The sequence below is a fragment of the Lepisosteus oculatus genome, chromosome 5 (assembly GCF_040954835.1).
Source record: "Lepisosteus oculatus isolate fLepOcu1 chromosome 5, fLepOcu1.hap2, whole genome shotgun sequence".
NCBI lineage: Eukaryota > Metazoa > Chordata > Actinopteri > Semionotiformes > Lepisosteidae > Lepisosteus > Lepisosteus oculatus.
The window spans coordinates 60,328,239-60,347,069 of NC_090700.1; the positions used below are offsets into that span (position 1 = coordinate 60,328,239).

At 42.1% G+C, this 18,831-nt stretch overlaps 1 protein-coding gene across 1 annotated transcript; it reads right to left on the bottom strand.

Annotated features, from left to right (window-relative positions):
* Positions 1-1,638: 1,638 nt before the first annotated feature.
* Positions 1,639-18,726, bottom strand: snx1a (sorting nexin 1a). Its single transcript, XM_006629072.3, has 15 exons — positions 18,480-18,726; positions 14,256-14,412; positions 12,678-12,811; positions 12,168-12,234; positions 11,326-11,369; positions 10,402-10,543; positions 9,953-10,031; positions 9,681-9,756; positions 9,198-9,311; positions 8,791-8,884; positions 8,366-8,571; positions 7,638-7,781; positions 6,892-6,972; positions 6,680-6,751; positions 1,639-6,315 (listed from the first exon to the last, which is right to left on the bottom strand). Exons 1-15 carry the CDS (start codon positions 18,594-18,596, stop codon positions 6,265-6,267), a joined length of 1,578 nt encoding a protein of 525 aa, XP_006629135.1. The 5' UTR covers positions 18,597-18,726; the 3' UTR covers positions 1,639-6,264.
* Between the last annotated feature and the right edge of the window lie 105 nt (positions 18,727-18,831).

Below are 18,831 nucleotides of genomic sequence, written 5' to 3' on the forward strand. Positions count from 1 at the left end.
TAAAGGAGGACTGTTTCCACACTTATTTTTTGTGGCATGACTGCAGGAATTATGATGCCAGATAAGGTCTTAACAGATGCCACAAATTCCCTAATTGCACATCCCAGAAGAACACCCACCTGCAGGTGTGCAGTAATAGGAAATGCTCCTGGGTTGAGACAGGCTGTAACGGAGACGGGTAACAAGTCAGGCCCAGACGTGTTGCCTGCACCAGAATGAAATGGAAACTATAAGTTCTTTGGAAAAAGCAAAGAGAAATCATCATCATGCCTGAGCTGAAAGGAAAGGCAATTCTTTATAACACTGATACTCAGCTCTGGTCCTTAAGGGTCACACTCCCACATTGTGGGTAATGCCATAATGTGGTTTTATAAGCATACTATTAATTAGGCTGAATATCTTGCATTCATACAGCTGGCTCTTTTACTGAAGCACCTTGCTTAAGGTACTAGAAGGTACTGATAGTAGCGTTCCACCCAGGACTGGAACCCACAGTCAAACAGTTCTGGTTACAGAGTTTGAAAACCCTGCACCACTCCACTGAATCGCTTTTCAGAGTAATTCAAAACACCTTCACTTCCCTGGTAATTCTGATGACTTTTATGTGGTTCTCCATTCAGATGACCATCTTTTAAAATAAAAACAGACATTCTAAGAAGACTGGATATAAAAAGCGTTTTTGGGGAGATGAATCCAAGTGCAGTGCAGCATTTAAAGGTCTTCACAGCTTTGTGTGTAGTTCATTTTCTTGTGTTTCCATCAGAAACATCTTACATTTGCTTAAATAGTAACACTTGCAGAAATCTAAGTTATTTTGCCGGATTTGGAAATTTCTTCTTCTGGAATAATCATCTTTTACAAGTAACTGGAACCACAACACATTTGAACTTAAGCTTCAAGGAGTTCCTCTCTTCCTCCAAAAAACTGATCTAAATAGGTCACATTTACTATACACAATCTGCAAAATAAGTTGTTGCACTTAATTCCTTCTCCAAGTCCTCCGGAAATGCTTAGTTTAGTGTTAGCCATTTAGAAATAATACTTAGATCCAGTGTTCTGTTTAAGTGACAAACTAAAACATATTTTCAGTACTTTTCAGTAATCTCAATGACCATGCTGTATGTTTTACATGAAAAACACAAGAATATGAAAAAGGTTTAAACAGTTTAAAAAATAGTTTTAAAACAATTTATATTTATGCTATTATGAAATGCCACAAAGGAATCCTGTTAATCTTGAGTATCAAACAGAAGGTTTTCATTAAAACGCATTGAAGGTTCTCTCATCACTAATTAGACCAACGGATATTCTGAAAGATGAGTGATTTTGAAAGAACTAGTAATGAGGGATAAGAAATTAAGAATTTACATCCAAGAATAATGGAGCAAACCCAGCGGTACAACTTACAATTTTCTGAACAGATCACAGTACAGTGGTTTGGATATAATTTAAGCACTGAATGTAAAAACTAATACAAAGAAAACGCTCAACTATTGTTTTAAATCTAGATAAAAAATCTGCCCATAATTTATCAAATGCTTACATAATTGGATGAACTATAGTGAACAGCTTGTTAATGTTCTGCTGGAGTAATGTAAACTGATTCAAGGGTTGAAGGTAGAAAAAAAGTCACAACAATTTTATTAAACAAATTTATTTTCAATAATTTATGGCAACTAAAGCAATTGCTTTCTGAGCACAGTTAAAGGGCATATTCTAAACATATCAGTAGGTTGCCTACAAATGTTTATAATTTGCCATTCTCACATGTTAAAACATTACAAAAATGTCTGCTGCTTTCTGCAGGCTGGGATAGGGTTACATGTTGTAAACATAAAACACTGAACAATAATGGGCTTCGGTCTTCATTGAAACTTGAAAAAAAAGGAAACCAGTGGCCATTCTGCATCTGTTTTAACCTTTAACATCAGTATTAACCTTTCATATAATGCTTTTGAAGACCAAAGATTTTCCATACTGGATCTCTTCTGTTTATGAAGTTTCATTCCTTTTCCAACCCATTCACACATAAGATCATCAACCAACAGCATCACAGAAAAGAGCAAAGCATTGCAATGGTCATGTCAGGGAATGCATCGTGTAAGTGTGAGAAATAAAAGAGCAATCCAGCAATGAAAGGTTTATGATTTCAGGTGATGCCCAACTCTCCATCAGAGGAAGAGAAAACATGGTTAATTAAAACTGGCTAAATTGTTTAGCAGCTTGTCTGAATCAAGAATGGTGGATTAGCAAAGCCAGTTCTGGTTATAAAGCTGACTGATTGCATTGTGGGCTCCTGACAATAAGGTTAACACACGTTCACTGGACAGGTACATGATTGCTCGTTTTAAAAGCTTGGGAACTGTTCATCCAAAGCACTGATTGTGGTCGCCCAAAGGTTGATGGATGCCCTGACAGATTGAAACACTTGTTATTCTTCATCAGACACCTGCTGGACAAGCACTAAGACCTGTCATTTCAATGAAATTCTCATTGAAGACAATTATTAACATGCGAGTTACTCAACTGGAAAACAAAGGGAAACTAATACAAAGCATTCATTACGCTGCTGCCAAAGACCGAGGACTTTAGTGTGGACACACTTTGAAAACATTAAAGGTGTTTAAATTGAAGAAAGTGTGGCAGAATCACATTTTTTTCTTCTGCTCCTTGAGTGCTGCATCATGGGTAAGGCTCAGACTGGGGTCCATTACAAGTAGGTATGACTGGAGCCACTAGGCCCAGGCCAGCAGACGCCATCTGCCCTAATGAACACCAATCACCTATACTCTCCCCACATGTAAAATATATGATGTTATCAATCCAAAGCGGAATGCCCATGCAGTTATGTGCTAGTTAAAAAAAAAAACTCCAGGAAGAACAAAATTGAGTTCTCTCTCATCTCTCAGGCTACCCTTTTAACTTACAAATTTAGAAATAAAAACGTAAACTTTGCTGTACAGTCAATCCTTACCTGGGCATCAGCAGAATATATCCTAATAAAAACGTTCCACATGAATATTTTGGAACTGTTATGTTTTGTGGCTGCAAGTTGAAGATATTGAGCTTAGAGCACAAAACTGATTCATCCCACCAGTAGATCAGTCAGGAAATCAATGGCTTAAATGGATAAATCAAACAGTTAAGGAGAAATAAAGCACTGTATAAAGTCTTAAATTAATCCAGGTAAGGAAAATGAGGAAAACAAAACACAAGCAAAGATTACAAAAGATATTTGAAACACCCAGGGAGACAGCACATATTTCAGTATAGCTTTGACCGAAGAACAATACAGAAGTAAAATGGGAAACTAAGATGAAAGAGAACTGGCTAATGTATTATCTTTCAGATGTTTACTAAGCAAGGAAAAGACAAACAGCCTCAAACTGAGCCAATACAAAAAGAACAGGCAGATGGGTTACAAGTACAGGAAGCACTTAAAAACCCTGAGGTAATGGGTTTCAAGGGGATAGTTAGCAGTGATTAGAAAAACTAGATCTTAGTTAACTTGCTAGAGTTCTATGAACAAGCAACCAGACATCTGGTATATTTAGATTTTCAGAAAGCTTTTGATCATATTATAAAAGATTACTTCTCAAACTGCAGATGGTAGGCTTTTAAGGTACTATATATACTTGGATCAACCATGAACTGGTTAACAGACTGGAAACAGAGGGTACAAGGGCCCCCAATCCTTGTTCTTGAGGGTCTCTGAAGATGTTCCATGTATTTTTAAAGCACCAGGATCTCAAGAGCAAGGAGAAGCTGTTGAACTGATCCAAAGAAGCCAACGTGCTCATGCAGGTCGTTACAAACCCAGTTCACTGCAAGCCTATAGACACTGGCCCTGTAAGACCAGGACTGGGGATCCCTGCTCAACACAGCTGGCATAACTGGCAAATTAGTCATGTTTGCACATACTACCTCATTAGGAAGGGAAGATTAGCAAACACTGCAGAAGCTGCAAAAGAGATTCCAAAAGATTTGGCATAAATTCAGGACTAGGCAAACACCTGGCAGATGGCAAAATAACTTTTAATGTAGACAAAAGCAGGCTGCTAATTATGCAAGTAGCAAAAAAAAGCATAAAAATAAAAGAGGAAACACCGAGTTTGATGAGGCTAGTTCCAAAAGACGTGAGTTTAGCAACATTTTCAGCACAAACACTGGCAAATCAAACAATGTTGAGATGTATCATTAAATGTATACAATTTAAATCAAGGGATGTTGTTAAAACTGTACAATGCTCTAGCAAGACCACATTTAGAACACTGTGCACAATTTTGGTGATTGTGACAGATAAAAGGATATTACTGCTCTGGAATAAATCCAGAGAAAAGCAACCAGTTGCCATCTGGGGCTCACGGAAATGTCTTACACAGATGTGGAAAAAACTAAACAGTCTTGGACACAGAACACTATTAGGGGTCCTGATTCAAGCATTCAAAATTCTCCAGGGCACAGTCAAAGTCAATCCAATCTACTTCTTCAGAAGCCACACAAACATTACAGGACACAAGTGGAAACTACGGGGATGTGCATTTAAACAGAAAACCAGAGGCACCTTTTCTCCACAATGTCTTGCAGGAGTCTGGAATAAGCCAAGCTGATCCCAGTCATACTGTTGAAGCTGAAACCATGGTTTCCTTCGCAAGAGGGCTAAATAAAATCCGAAGAGCAATTAGTCTCTAAACGAACTAGAAAGGCCAAAATTCCTCCTCTCACTTAGTAAGTGTTCTTACACTGTTGTGTTTTACCTGTTGCTCTTCCCCCGTTTTACACTGTATACCAGTCACTCAACACAATCACAAATTACTATTATTCAGCAGTAATAAAATACTGATGTAAACTTACAAATGTTTTTCTTGAAAAGTGACTGTGTGCGTCACCACAGGGATTAGGGGCGCACCTCTTGGGTACATAAAGAGAATCATGAAGCCAGACTCAGAAGGAGCTAAGTGTACACATGACTAATTCAGACATTCAAAAGACCTCAAGGATGCCGTTTTTGAAATCCCAGCTAATACAGCAGCCTCCTGCTGCCTCAAATGGAACCCACTGCTGCAGGCTGGAAATAGCAGAATTATTTTCAATTAAGCAACATCCGAGTCAGTTTTCTGGTGTTCCGATTCTGTTTTACACCAAGTTTATTATTAAACTGTTTGCTTAAATTTTGACTGATGCCTTTCCACTGATTCATCCTATGGCTACATTTACATTCCAAATCACAGTGCATCTAGACACGTTCATAATCAAAAGACTAAATGGAAGCAAGTGGCATGTTTTCATGAACCAATAATTTTTATTCCTCCATGCTTAAAAGTTTTGGAAATGATCTAAATTTGTCCCCCCGGCCCTCCACCCCACACACCCTGCTGGGATGCAAATCACTAAGTCTAGGCATTTCAAATTAGCTCCATGCCAAATGGACTACAAAAGGCTCTGAAATAGGTTTGAGGCTCAAAGAACCAGGTACAGATGGTTCCTACCCATTTTTATATTGTGGAAACGGCTGGAAACATTGCAGTCGACTCAGACCAAGATCAGGCTGCCAGCACTTTCCCCAGAATAAAACCAGATAGATCTGGGACTTTCATCCTCAGAAGACTTCCATTAGATCAATGGGTCCCCTTATGTACAGGCACCCAACAATCCCCCTAAACTCCCGAGCAATGGCTACAGGAAAGAAAATTTACTCCAACTGTAAATGAATAACTGCTCTGCCAAGCTTGGCTCTTTGCAGTACAGACACCTGTGCCGAGGAAATTTAAATGATTCCATGAAATGGCTTCAGAACCTCACCAATCAAGGGACAGGGCCTCTGTAGTAAAGGAGAAGCAAGCTCATATACAAACCCATGAATTGGCTAATCTGCTGGTGCAGAAGTGCAAATAAAGACATAAGTAAGCCAATAGTGGTACAATATGGACTGGTTTTCTAAAGTGACTATCAACACTCTCTCTGACACCTAAGCCTCCCCCCACACAGTACATTTACATACAGGTATAAAAAAAAATAACACATTGCCACCAAGCTTTCATTCCCAGTAGAGATTTTCATTAAGAAAATATATATGGAAGTTAAATGAGAAATATACAATTGTTAATATAATAGTTAAGATGAAGAGCTATACTTTATTATAATTAAAAAATGGATTAGATCTTCCCTTTGCAGCGCATCTTGTTTCTTGGTTTCTAGGCGAGAGGTAAAGTGTATAAAAAAAGGCAGACTTTCAAGAGATACGCTCCACTTCCCTGCTTCCCATCATGCGATTGCTTTTGCTTCTGGTAGGAAGGCTTCCCAGTATTTTATAAGCTGAAAGAGAAGAATATGCTAAATAGTAACCTTTGTGTGGTGCAAATCAATCGTGACATTATCCATACCATTGGACTTGCATCATGTGTGTAATTATATATTTTGACTGGGGGTAAGGTAACTACAGAACTAAAAACCATTCCACCTATTCATTGGAATACAAAATCCAACCATTGTAGGATACAAAATTCTACCTTCATGCCAACAGTACTCTAGGACATTGTCCAAATTTACACCCAGGAACTCTAAAATTCAATAAAGAGGTCTCAGTCTTTACAGCGATATGTTTCAGAGCACTTCTTGAGCATTTCATTTTAAAATAGTTTAAGTAAAATTGCCTTTATTAAAAACAAATTCTCCATACCTGTTGCTGTGTATGTAGAAGTGTCTCAAGATATTTCACTAGCTGGGTCTTAAGGTCTCTGGCCTTCTCTTTCTGCAAAGACACAACAGGATATTCCTCACTAGGTCAAACAGACGTGGCCAAGAGACCCTTGGCTTTCTGCTTCATACAGAGTCCTGTCTCTGGGCTACAAGACGGGGAAGATTTTAATTTAAAAACAGAGAACCACCTACCTCAAACCTGAGTACCTCTTTGCGAACCGTCGCAGAAATTCTCTCAAAATCCCTCTCATACTGCGTTACTCTGGACTCCCACTAAAAATAAAATCAAAGGAACAAAGAACATGTTAACAGATGCCCACATTTTTTACACTGCCTGTTGCTCAAGGGCTAATACTGGACAAAAAAGTCACGGTGAAGGAAACTCCATCTACCCACTAACTTCAGCGTGCAGCTCAGAACAAGGGCAGTGTCCACACAATCTGCAAGCATGCGGCTACCCAACTCGTATTTAACCAGTGGCATGTATGATTCACTGGAAAAAAAAAAAGTTGCCTTAACTCTGGGAAAACAGTTCCCAATTCCAATCGTTGAGGTCCAGAATACTTCCGGTTATCTCCAAGTTAGAAACAGCCACACACTACAGTGAATGGTAAAATTGATTCAACTAAGGGTTAAGTGTAGCCAATGAACCGTTTTCAGATTCTTTGATAAATTAAAAAAAAAGACAAGAAAATCAGCAGGATTCTGGACCCCAAGGACTGGAGCTAGGAAACCGTGGTCTATATTTTCTGCAGTCATATTATCATCCAAAAAAACACATGACGTCCACGTGAAATAAGTACCATCACCGCCGATTCTGAGATCCTTTAATCTGTGATCTGAGAACTAAGAGGAGGCAGGAGGATGTTAGCAGACCAGCTTCCCCTCAACAGCTGCGCTTGTCCGGAGGATGACCCGCTCTCCCCCTCTGCCGTTACCTCCGAGATCTCGTCCTTCGCTTGCTGCAGTTTGTCCGGCTTGTTGGCCCACAGCAGCTTGGCTTCGGTCTCGCGTTTCTTCTGGAGCGTCGTCTGGGCGTCCTGCCACCGCTGCCAGGTCTTCATTCGCTGGTCAAAGCAGCCCTGGAAGGGAGGAACGGCAGAGAAGAGCGGGCGTCCCGGGTCATTCGGGACAACAACACGGCGCATTTCGACGCTCGAGCCGTTCAGCAGATTGAGATAGCATAGGCTACACCTGTGTAGGGGGTTGTGCGATACTGTGACTCTATGAGCTACAATCAATGGATTTCGCACTGAAGCGCCCGTTTTAGTTTGTAATAAAATATACAAATGCTGCAAATATACAGTATTTTAAACAAAATGTGAAATTGTCAATTATACAGTATACCCACCCAAAAGGGGAAATGCCAATTTTCTCAGATTAAACACATAGCTACAGCTCTGAGAGATGGGCATGCCCCGCCAATAAGTCTGCTAGCCTTTCATCTTTTAACAAGCTGGAGCTCCACAGCCCACAACAGCAGAGTTAGTGCCGAAAGAAGGAACAGTAGAAACCTGGCCTGCTAATGCCCACCATGTCCCTTTGGCACTCTCACAGTCATGGGCAATCCCAGCAGAAGTTAGCTTGTGAACGGGCAACATCCTGGTAAACATGCATGGGGAGTCTTGGCTATGGACAAGTGTGGTGCTGAGGGGGAGGCCGGTACCCTGACGGCGCCCAGCAGGCGGACGTAGTCGCTCAGCAGCTCCGCGAAGATGAAGAAGTCGTTGCCGGCCTGCTCCTGGTGGAGCTGCTCGATCTTGTCCTCCACCTCGGCCAGCTGGGACAGCGCGCGCGACAGCGCCGTGTTGTCCTCCGAGCTGCCCAGCATGGCCACGCTCTTGGCGAAGACCGCAGTATTGCCGGAGAGCTCTGCCGGGGAAACGCAGCAGAGCAGCATTCAGGTGGGCGGCCGCAGCGAGCGGCCTCTAAAACACGACCCCCTCCCGAGGCTCCGAGAAAGGCCTCGGCACAGATACGGGAGTCACGGCAGTACAAATAAAACAATTAATTAAAAAACAACCCGGGACATTTCAAATACAAAAACATGAAAACTTTTCAACTGGCTATGACGGTGGCTTGAGTCCTCACCTTTCCTGTGGTTGACCAACGCCTCTACCACAGCATGCAGCTTTCTCAACTGCTGCTCTTCACTCTCCACCTCCTGCAGCTTCTCTTCGAACCACTGAAAGGTACGGAAGGAAGGTGCAATGACCAGCGGGATAACAACCGAGGCAGATGGGAGACAAAAAAACTGTGCTGCTGCCTATTAAGTATTTGTTAAGGCCCTGGAGTGCACACTGTAGTGGGACAGATGGTCACAAACATCTAGCCTCCATTCCACCTGAACCATGCTTATGTAGATCGAACTGGAAGCCCAGACTGCAGACATGCATCAGTGCACTTCTTCACTCATGATTCAATCATATGACTGAATGAATGCTGTGATTTTATGCGTCTGAGCTCTGTAGATTCGGGAGGGTGTCTGCATGACTTACAACATCGGACTCGTTCATCTTGATGGTCATCTTGTTCACAGCGTCCGTCGCCCTGTTTAGCATCTTCAGGAATCCGGCCCCACTCAGCGCCTGGGTGCCCGTCGCTCGGGGTAACTGACAAACACAGGCACTCATTACTGAAGGAAGGAATATGGCTCAGTCAGCTCAAACAAATGGACTGCTAAACTTATGAGGAACCATTCAATTGGCTTGTGAATGGAAATTAACCACCCTTTACTCACACCTGCTATACACCTAACTAATCAAGTCCAACTAGGCCTGGGAAGGGAAAAAACACAAGACAGAAGAAAATATGAGAAGGAATTAGACTGGGTGAAAACAACCACATACGCTTTTAATACACAAATGAACTGCCTCAGAAGTACTGCTTTAAAATACAGCAGAATTAAAATAACTGCCACTTTAAATTGTAGTTATCCTACACAGGACCAAAACCAGGAAACCATAAAAAGGGTAATCTACCTCATCTTTTTCCAGGAATTCCCGGACGTCTGGGTCTTGTAACAACGATGGATGGTTGACTACTCTCTGAAGATACCTGAAAGAAGAGGGAATGAGGTCACCTGCAGCCACTTCACGGCTAGCAAAGTGCAAACAGAAATGAATATACACAGCAAATGAGAATGAGAAATGAAACGGGAATGGTGCAGGTCAAGTTTTTTACCGAACTTTTTTTTTTACTCTTTTTTGCAGTCTTAAAGGAGTGAAATGCATCTTGTGCACCCGTATCTCACCTTTCTAAGGCTGCGCGCCGCCTTTCTACAAACTCTGCCGAGGACGAGTCTTCTTTCCCCACTTTAACTTTGGTCATCCCTGTAAAGACAGGAGAAGAAATATAAGGCCAAGTTCAGACGGAATAGTCTCTGCTAAAAGTTGGATCGCACTTGCAGTATTGTTCTAGAAAAGCATTCGATAACGCTAAAACGACTGGACTTTGTAAGAAAAAGGACTGTTTAAGGAGTGCGGTTAAAGGCTACTACCAACCAATAAATCTCCTAATACAGGACTCGTTCCTACTCAATCAGATTGAAGCATTTGGAATAGGAAATCTCTAGCAACAGTGATGTACTTCTTTACAGACAGGAAAGGGCAAGGATTAACGAGACAACATAAGAGGAATGCACTGCTCATCTAATAAAGTTCCCGAACCGTAACAGAAACAAGGAGAAAAAACTGCACTTGCCAAGTATGCTCTTTTCTGGAGGTGGAGGTACAATGTATCCGTTCTGAGAGTGCTTCTCAGAAAGCTTCTCGTAGAGCCCCAAGAAATCACTGAACCTCCGCTTCACAGTGAAGGTCTTGCTCTTGAACATGGGCAAAGTGGTCTGGAAAGCAAGTCAACAAGGAAAAAATAAAATAAAGTCTCTTCTACCGTGAATCCTGTAATGGAAAATTATTGAGAAAAAGTGTTTTATCCTAAAAATGTTGTTTACGGGCAGAGCTATGCTGCAGAAGCAGCTGGATGTTTTACTAAAGTTTATCTCTGCTGCTTGAAGAAAGGAGTATGAGAAACTATTTGAATAACTGCTCTTCTTTGCTTAAAGCAAAAACCTATAAGGAATGGAAAAGTACTGCTTTGCCTGTCCTTGAAGTGTTGCATCAGCTTAAAAAAGATATAAAACAAGGGCTCTCCCTGCTTGCTTTTGAATCGGCCTTCACTTCTCTGCACAGATGGGTAATGGCTTCTTCCCCATATTGCAATCTGAATAAAGACCTTACTGAGCGAATGAGAACACCTCTCCTGGCTCTTCTTTGATAAAATTCCACGACAATCCGTATTTCCATGACGCACCAAAGTTAAAAGAAAAGAACTGCGCTGGGCCAATATCCAAACTGTAAAGATCTCAAATTGAAACTAACTAGTTTCAGAATTTTAGAGACATATGACTATGCCACATCTTCTACATATAGTATATGAAAGCATTATCTCTGCTTCTGAGGTGAGATGTTAATAATAATTAAATCTTAACACATTGAAAAATAAAAATGTTATTTTCATTGTAATGTACGTGAAGGTACAGCTGCATCTTTAGGAAGTCAAGAATGCCCACAATTGTTCTGCAAACAAAGCTACTGCAGAAGCAAGATCTGTGATCTTTTAACATACCTGTGTAGACACTTTGTAAACCATATAAGCATTCATGCCATCCCCTGAAATAAAGAAAACGGAGAAATTAAAAATAATTACTGGCAACAAGAAAAATCCCCCTGATTTTCCCCCTCTTTGTTAAAGGTTGTGCTATCAAATCAATAGAAGGCAGGAGTCACAATTAGAGCAAAGGTCTAATACAACACTATCTATCCATTTTGTCACCACTTTATCCAGCACAGTGGTTAGCACCGCTGCCTCACAGCACTGAGGTCCTGCGTTCAATTCCTGGGGTGCTAACAGCCTGGAGCTTGTATATTCTTCCTGCGTTCACGTGGGTTTCTTCCCACAGTCCAAAGACATATGGGAAAATTAATTTACTTTTGGGAAGATTGGCCCTGGTGTGAGTGTGTCCTGCCATTGGACTGGCGTTCTGCCAGAGGTGTACGCCTGCCTTGTGCCCAGCGCTTGTGCGGTGGCTCTGTGGCTCAGGATCTGCGCCTGTGGCTGGAAGGTTGCCGGTTCAAATCCCGCAGCCGGCAGAGGAATCCTACTCCGTTGGGCCCCTGAGCAAGGCCCTTCACCCCAACTGCTCAGGGGTGCCGTATAAATGGCTGACCCTGCGCTCTGACCCCAGCTTCTCCCCAAGCCGGGGTCTGCGAAAAGACACAATTCCTAATACAAGAAATTGTATAGGGCCAATAAAGTGATCATATCTCTTACTTGAACAGGCTATGGCTCCCCCATGACCTAGCCTTTAAAAACTCTCATCAGTCAAGAAATGCAAAAGGAATATGGGACAAACACTTTCTCGGTTCGCTTTGGTTCAATAAAAAGAACAAAATGAAATACAAGCTCACCGATTTTTTCAGGATGGGTAACCGCAATATTCAGCTCAAACTTGTCCTCGCTCTCCTCTTCTTCCAGCTACAACAAACGGTTGTAACAGTCATGCTGGTGAAACATCGCCTTTGCCCAAACACAGCCACGCCATCCATTAGAGTTATACACACACGTGGTTAAAAAAACTGGACAGTCCCTGACAGACACCCATATTTACAAATTCTCCATAATTTAATTTAAAACAATTTAATAATTTTGAACCTAGTCACTAAAAGATCTACACTTTATATATATATTCTTGATAAGTATTTATGGCTGGAAGAAAAAACATCCTAATAAAAGTTTATACTAAATATATAAAGGGAGGTATTAAGCTCTGGACTATTAGCTTCCAACTGGATTGAGAGGAAGCAATCCCTGCTGTTCTCCGACATCTCCCTGTATTGGGGTGAAATGCAGTGGTCTGCCTTCTGCAGCATGCTTCACACTGCCAGCCCTGTGGTGAAGAGCGAGCAGGCAGCACCCACCTCTTCCAGAGTTTTCGGCTGTGTCTTGGAAGTGCTTGGAGTGACACCGAGAGCAGGAGCCGGCACAGAGGGCTTGGCTGGTTCCTTCTTCCTGTCACTGCGAGGACTGTCCAATGACAGCTCAACGGTGGCTTCTGCGAGGAAAGAGGGAAGGAGTTCAACACGGTTAAACATCATTGAGCCTATCTGGCATACTCTCAAAAAAAAAAAAGAGGAAAAATATGTTCCTTTCTTGGAGGGATAGGAATTGTTGCAAAAGAAATTGATGCATGGATTTGTATACATTGTGTACCCTTGATAGGAAAATTCTGAATTCAATCATAATTAATGATAGCTGCATGCTTGTTTCTGTGTTTCTTTGATCCCTTTATTTATATGCAAGTGTAGATCTTTCATTTCTAACACCGCTCCTAGGACAACACACTGGCAAAATAAATTCTGCATCACAAATGCAAAATGACAACATTGCAACCAAGGTAGAACCCGGGAAGATGTCTTTAATGGAAATGCTAATGCTAACTTACCACCATTGGCAGAATGTCTACAGATCAAGCTTTCCGAGAGATGACTCGCTCAGTAAACATTACACATGCATGTTGATTACCTGAAACTGCAACAGATGCTTGTGGTTTTCCTGGGATGCTATTTAAAGATTTTTTTGCCCCTCTGCAATTAGGACACTGTGAAAATATACTTACCTAACAACAGAATACAAATGCTCCAGTTAGACCCAGAATTAGCCTAGTGCTCATGAGATATTGACAAGCTCACAGAACAGCACAGCTCTCTCTAAGGGACACGTTCCATGGTCTTTTGTCCTTTTCTGCTGCTGATCAGCAATGTAATCCATAAAACACAATTAAGTTCTGTGCAGTTTGGAAAATTAGCTGGTCTATTCTTCTGTTTTAGGTTAAGTTCCTGCATCTGATCTAAAGAAACTCCTAAAATCTAAAAAGACTCCCAGAAGATGATTCAGCATGGAACTTGTTCACAGTGAGCCCATTGTTGCTGGAGAGATACGTGCAGAACCAGCAATATCAGCTACACAGGAATCTTTTGCCACACTAGAGACCGAGGTAATGAAGTGATAGGTTATATCAGTAGAAGTGATCCAGCTCAGAGAAGTCTCTTTTAAGCAGTGCCCTCGAAGCCCTCAAACATGTGAGGCAGCCAGTCCCTACATTAACACAGTCACTGGCTAGAAGCTAGGAAACCTGATTGTTCTGACTTTTCTGTGCTACTGTAACTCTCAGCTTAGGAAGTTCTAGTAAAAGTGTAATGCAGGTAATAAGATGCAATTAACAAGCTGATCTCATTTTCAAGCTCTAATCCTGTAGCTTGACAAAGTCCTTTATGTCAAACCCCTTTCCCACAAATATTGGGACAACTCTAACCCCATTGAGGGAGGAGGTAGAGAGTCCAAGCATAACTATAAGCCTGTCCAAATTGGAGCCTTTTCTGGAAATGCTGGAGTACATTTTCTGCTCGGCTAACCAAATGACATTTGCATGGAAAAAATAATTCACAAGATAAGTCCTGTAGATTTTATTAAGACATTAAAGATCTTAAGTAAGATACCTGCAAATATATCCTGTTCTTCATCATCTGAATGCAGCCCATTAGTCTTGGTACTGGTGACTGTGTTGCTGGCTGTAGTTCCAGTTGTGGTGTTGTTTGTAGTGAAGATATTGCTGCTCTGGGGTAGGGGATCCGTCTTGGGTTCCGACACTTTGCTCTGGACGCAGAAGACAAAACAAAGCATATTTAGACACGAGTAGATACACATTGCATGAAGTGCAAGTATTTATGTATACAACACTGCATAACTGCTGCATTTTCAATATAATCACATACCACATCCCAAGTGCTCTTAGTAACTCTCTCAGGGGGGGGGGGATGGGGCTTTTTTACATACACCTCCAACACCTTCACCTCCGCGCCACTCACCCCATCACCCCTCACAGGCAGCACGGCCTGACAGCACCCGAGGTTTACAGCCAATAGGAGTGGTGCAGCCTTCACTGACAGCACTGCAAGCCTGAAACACCAGGGGTTTCTGGAGCACTCGGAACGGAGAAAGTACTGGCAGGCTCAACCCAGCCTACTCGTGTTGGTGCTCAGCCACTTGTGTGCCACCACTTGCAGGATTCTGGTCCCAGGCGGCTAGTGCCTTGTCCCAGACTCAAACCTGTGATGCCAGGATAACAGGGCTCAATTTATGCTCAGGTGAGCATATTTCTCAGTTCAGCCACTCCAGAGTCCTTACTGCCCCCTTTTAGATTTATTTCCCATTCTAAAGAATTCAAGCAAATAACTTCTCAAGGCTGAATGGCAGGAAGTGAAGTGGGGACATACTTCGGTGTTGCACAGGGCTCAGTGCATGGCTTCCATGGAAGGACATGCATGCTCATTACCTCCATATGACCCCCCTTACCACATGACATTACCTCCACCCTGCTGTGGAAGGTAATGATGGAATGATGTTTACAGAAACATTACCTTAGCTCATTCTGACTGGGCCATGCAGTACGACAATGAGTCAAATACAACCAAGACGTTCAGCAGAAGAAAAAAACGGGAAAATCTCAGACTAAGGCAGACTCTACATTTAAACCCATTTGCTGAAGATGAAAACGAACAGAGAAGAACCCAGAGTGCCAGTAACACAGCCTCTTAAATACTTGCACAATGAATCTGGCAAGTTCAATGGATCACTAACATCATGCATTTATCATCTCAAACCTATATGCAACCAAATACTGAAATGTACTTTAAACTGTATGTCTCCCAAAACTCATCACTTCACTCACTGGCCCGAACACAAAGTATGCTTTTCCTCTAATGTGATCGAAGGTATGCATGGCATCTCTCTGAAATAAAATGCATACCATACTTTTTTTCCAATTAATATTAATTGGATGATTGTAAATACAAACTGCTTGACCATAAAGCAGAAATGAGCTTTGAAGTGCTGTCCTGGTATGTCTGAAAGGCACTGTACCTTTGAAAACAGCTGTATTGTTTTTGTGTGCATGACCTGTTGAGGATAGCAGATTTAGAAGTTGAAAACAAGCCCATTACTCTGCTTCACTGCACGAGCATCCACTGCACAAGGGCTGCCCCCAGATCCAGCCTGGAAAGGCAGGGTGACTCACAGACGCAAGACACAGCTTCTGCATGAGCAGTCACATCCTGCAAAGCCGCTGAGCCATGCCAGCAGACAGCGGGGCATCGGTGGAAATCAATCTCGCCCTTAGTAAGGGACAAACGCTTCAAGACCTTGAGTCCCAATAAATTTGGTCGTTAGATATACACCCAATAAAACAAACGCCCCACCCACAGAACAAACATCTCACCAATTCTGTGGCAATAATAAGACTCAATGTTCATGCGCACATAATCAAAAAGGTGCAATATAAGTACTACAAATACCACAGACACTGGCAGAAAAATGCCAACATGAAGGCCTTTTTAATGGTTTGAATTGTAGACCGTATCAAGTGATCAAATAGGCTATTTCAAATTTACTTGAAATTAGGGTAAAATATTACCCTAATTATCTTCCAAATATTGCATTACCCTAAACAGTGGGGACTACTGCACTGCAAGATCGTCACAGTAAGCTTAACAGCCCATGAGCTGTAAATGAAAGCAAAAAAGGTGTCACTCATCATTCACAACTGAAGAACACAACCAAGTTCAGCACAGCCAGACTGGACGAAAAGCAGGCCAGTTCATGGGGCCTTAATGAGCTCAATCATAGCACTGGTTATACTGTGAAACCGTTTACAAGGCCTTAGGCCAGGCCAGAATACCTACAGTTTTTTCTCGATCACAACTGTACCAGCTGTCAGCTTTTCCAGCCTGAAGCATGGGGGAGAGTAGGGCCTGCATGTAACCACCTCTGCACTGAACCTTAACACCAGAGCACCAAGCCCAGCTGCACAAAGAGAGGCTTACAGACTAACTTTCAGAAAGAGGAAGCACTCTTAAAAAAAAACGCTCACAATGCATTCAAGAGGAATTGTATTTTAGGCCACAGAAACGTATTTATTGTGGAAAGAGGGAAGTTTTATTCATTTAAAGTGAAGTATCAAATAAAAAGTACTTGCCACTGCTGGAAATATATGCATAATATTAACATATTAGAGCTGTTGAGCTCTGCACAAAAACAAAAGTCAAATCACAGTCTGTCAAACCAAGACTTTGACTCATCTCCGTTAAAAAACAGCTCGTGGCACCACAGCACAGTTCACATTTATTTTCGGATTCAAACACTTAGACCAGCTGCTACTTTGCTCAAATCGGGTTTTTTAAAAATACTTTTCCAACACCTGACAGGTTTCAGGCAGGAGCGTTCTGAGAGCAGGCACTTGATGCAAAGTGAAAGACCCAGCAGAGCAATAGAGTGTAACCTAACAAAAAAAACTGTAAAAAGGTGTCTTTGGCAGTATTTTGTAATCATAGACGCCATCTCTTTTTACCTCAGCAGTATTAGGAACGAGTAAGATTAGAAAACCCCATACAATAAGCACATACAAAGAGTTATGCGCCTTACAATAGAGGGCTTTGTGTTTAGGAAACGTTTTTTAGTCTTATCTTCGCCTGAACGGTTTGTTCAGGGTTAGAAGTGGCTTCAAGTTAACACCAAGCTCAGTTCAAAACGTCAAAATAGTCTTGAGTTTTCAGCTAGATTCCGAAGCTCATGTGCCGAGCAATTACAACTATGAAGCTACAGGTACGGCTAATGCAATATTACTTGGCATGTCAGGTGTTTTACAAAATTGCGCAAGACTATTGCAAAACTCTAGACAATTTTACTTTAAAAAAAATCAACCTAACCTTCTATTTACATTCTCTTCTGCTCCCCTTCCGAAAACAGCCAAATAGTTTGTTTAGAAAAGTTCGACTTCTCCAAGGATAACTACTAAATCTTCTATTAGTTGCTTTCTTCGGGGTATTATGTAAAAACACTTTCTATACACTGAACTAAGTTGGTCACCCCTTAATCCTGGGATCTAAAAATACTTTTTATTACAACAGTTTTATTACTGTAAAAAGAAAACTGCACAAGTAATCCCACGTTTTCAGGAGATCTCCTATTTTTAAACGAATGCATCAGTTACCAGAATTCAGTCTGCTGTTCTTGGGACGTGTTACACTTCAAAGCTGAGTTTTGACCACAAAAACAGCCGTTGCGCCATGCCTGCGATAACGCTATCGCCCGGCCGAGCCGTCCTGTTGCAACAGTAACAAAATCACAGGCCAGCAGAGAGGAGCGGTGCATTCAGGAGGCGAGACGTTCAGCTGTCAACAGGCTTGAGTCAAAGTCTACAAGCCCAATGCTCTACACAGACGTTAATCGGGAGTAACCCAGCCCCGGTTCAGCCGTTATGTAGTAGATGTGAATTTGAAGGCATCAATATCTAAATCCGTCCAAGACGAAATTCCAACACGATTGCAAAAACCTTCCATACACGGATCCGTCAATGCAGCCACCCTCTGTACCTGTACCCATGCAGAAGCCTTCGTGTTTGTATTGTACAACAACGAATACAAAAATTAAGCAAATAACAAATCACACCGCACAGCCAACCACGATAATTTCCAATTCTTCGTTCAGACCTGACGGGGAATCCCGATTTTTTTTGTGGGGGGCCTAACCGTTAACACTGGCAGAACTTTTTTTTTCCTGCTCAGGTTCCTCTCCGGATGAAGGAAACCTGTCAAAAAAAAAAATGTTCGCCCTCTCTCTTAACCTCCCCCGTGAATCCGCAGCGCCCACATCGACCCCTCGCTCACAAGGCCAGTGAAAATATCCTCGCCCTCGTCGCTGTCCCCGTCCCCCGCGGCGGGCTCCGGCTCCGGGTCCTCGGACTCCGGGAAGGGAGGGGGACTCCGCTCCGAGCTGGTCGCCATTTTTACTCCACAGCAAACAGGAGACGGCGAGCATCACAAAACTTTATTGGAGACGCACACACTGAGAGAGAAAGAGAGGGGGAGAAAAAATCTCCAAAAGGGGCCGAGAACAAGTACAACGACACCTGCTGGTGGTAGCGGACAATGGTCGTCTTAACTCCTGCAAAAAAAAAGAGGCGTCACACGTCCAGTATATAGCTACTTGTAGGGTTGAACGCCAGCTTTGAGAAAGTAA

Excerpts from the sequence above, each read along its gene's own strand:
- snx1a (XM_006629072.3), bottom strand. The coding sequence starts at position 18,596 with ATGGCGACCAGCTCGGAGCGGAGTCCCCCTCCCTTCCCGGAGTCCGAG. Across the intron at positions 9,757-9,952 it reads CGGCGCGCAGCCTTAGAAAG|GTATCTTCAGAGAGTAGTCA; the intron begins GTGAGATACGGG and ends CTCTTCTTTCAG. Across the intron at positions 6,316-6,679 it reads TTCTACATACACAGCAACAG|CTTATAAAATACTGGGAAGC; the intron begins GTATGGAGAATT and ends CTTCTCTTTCAG.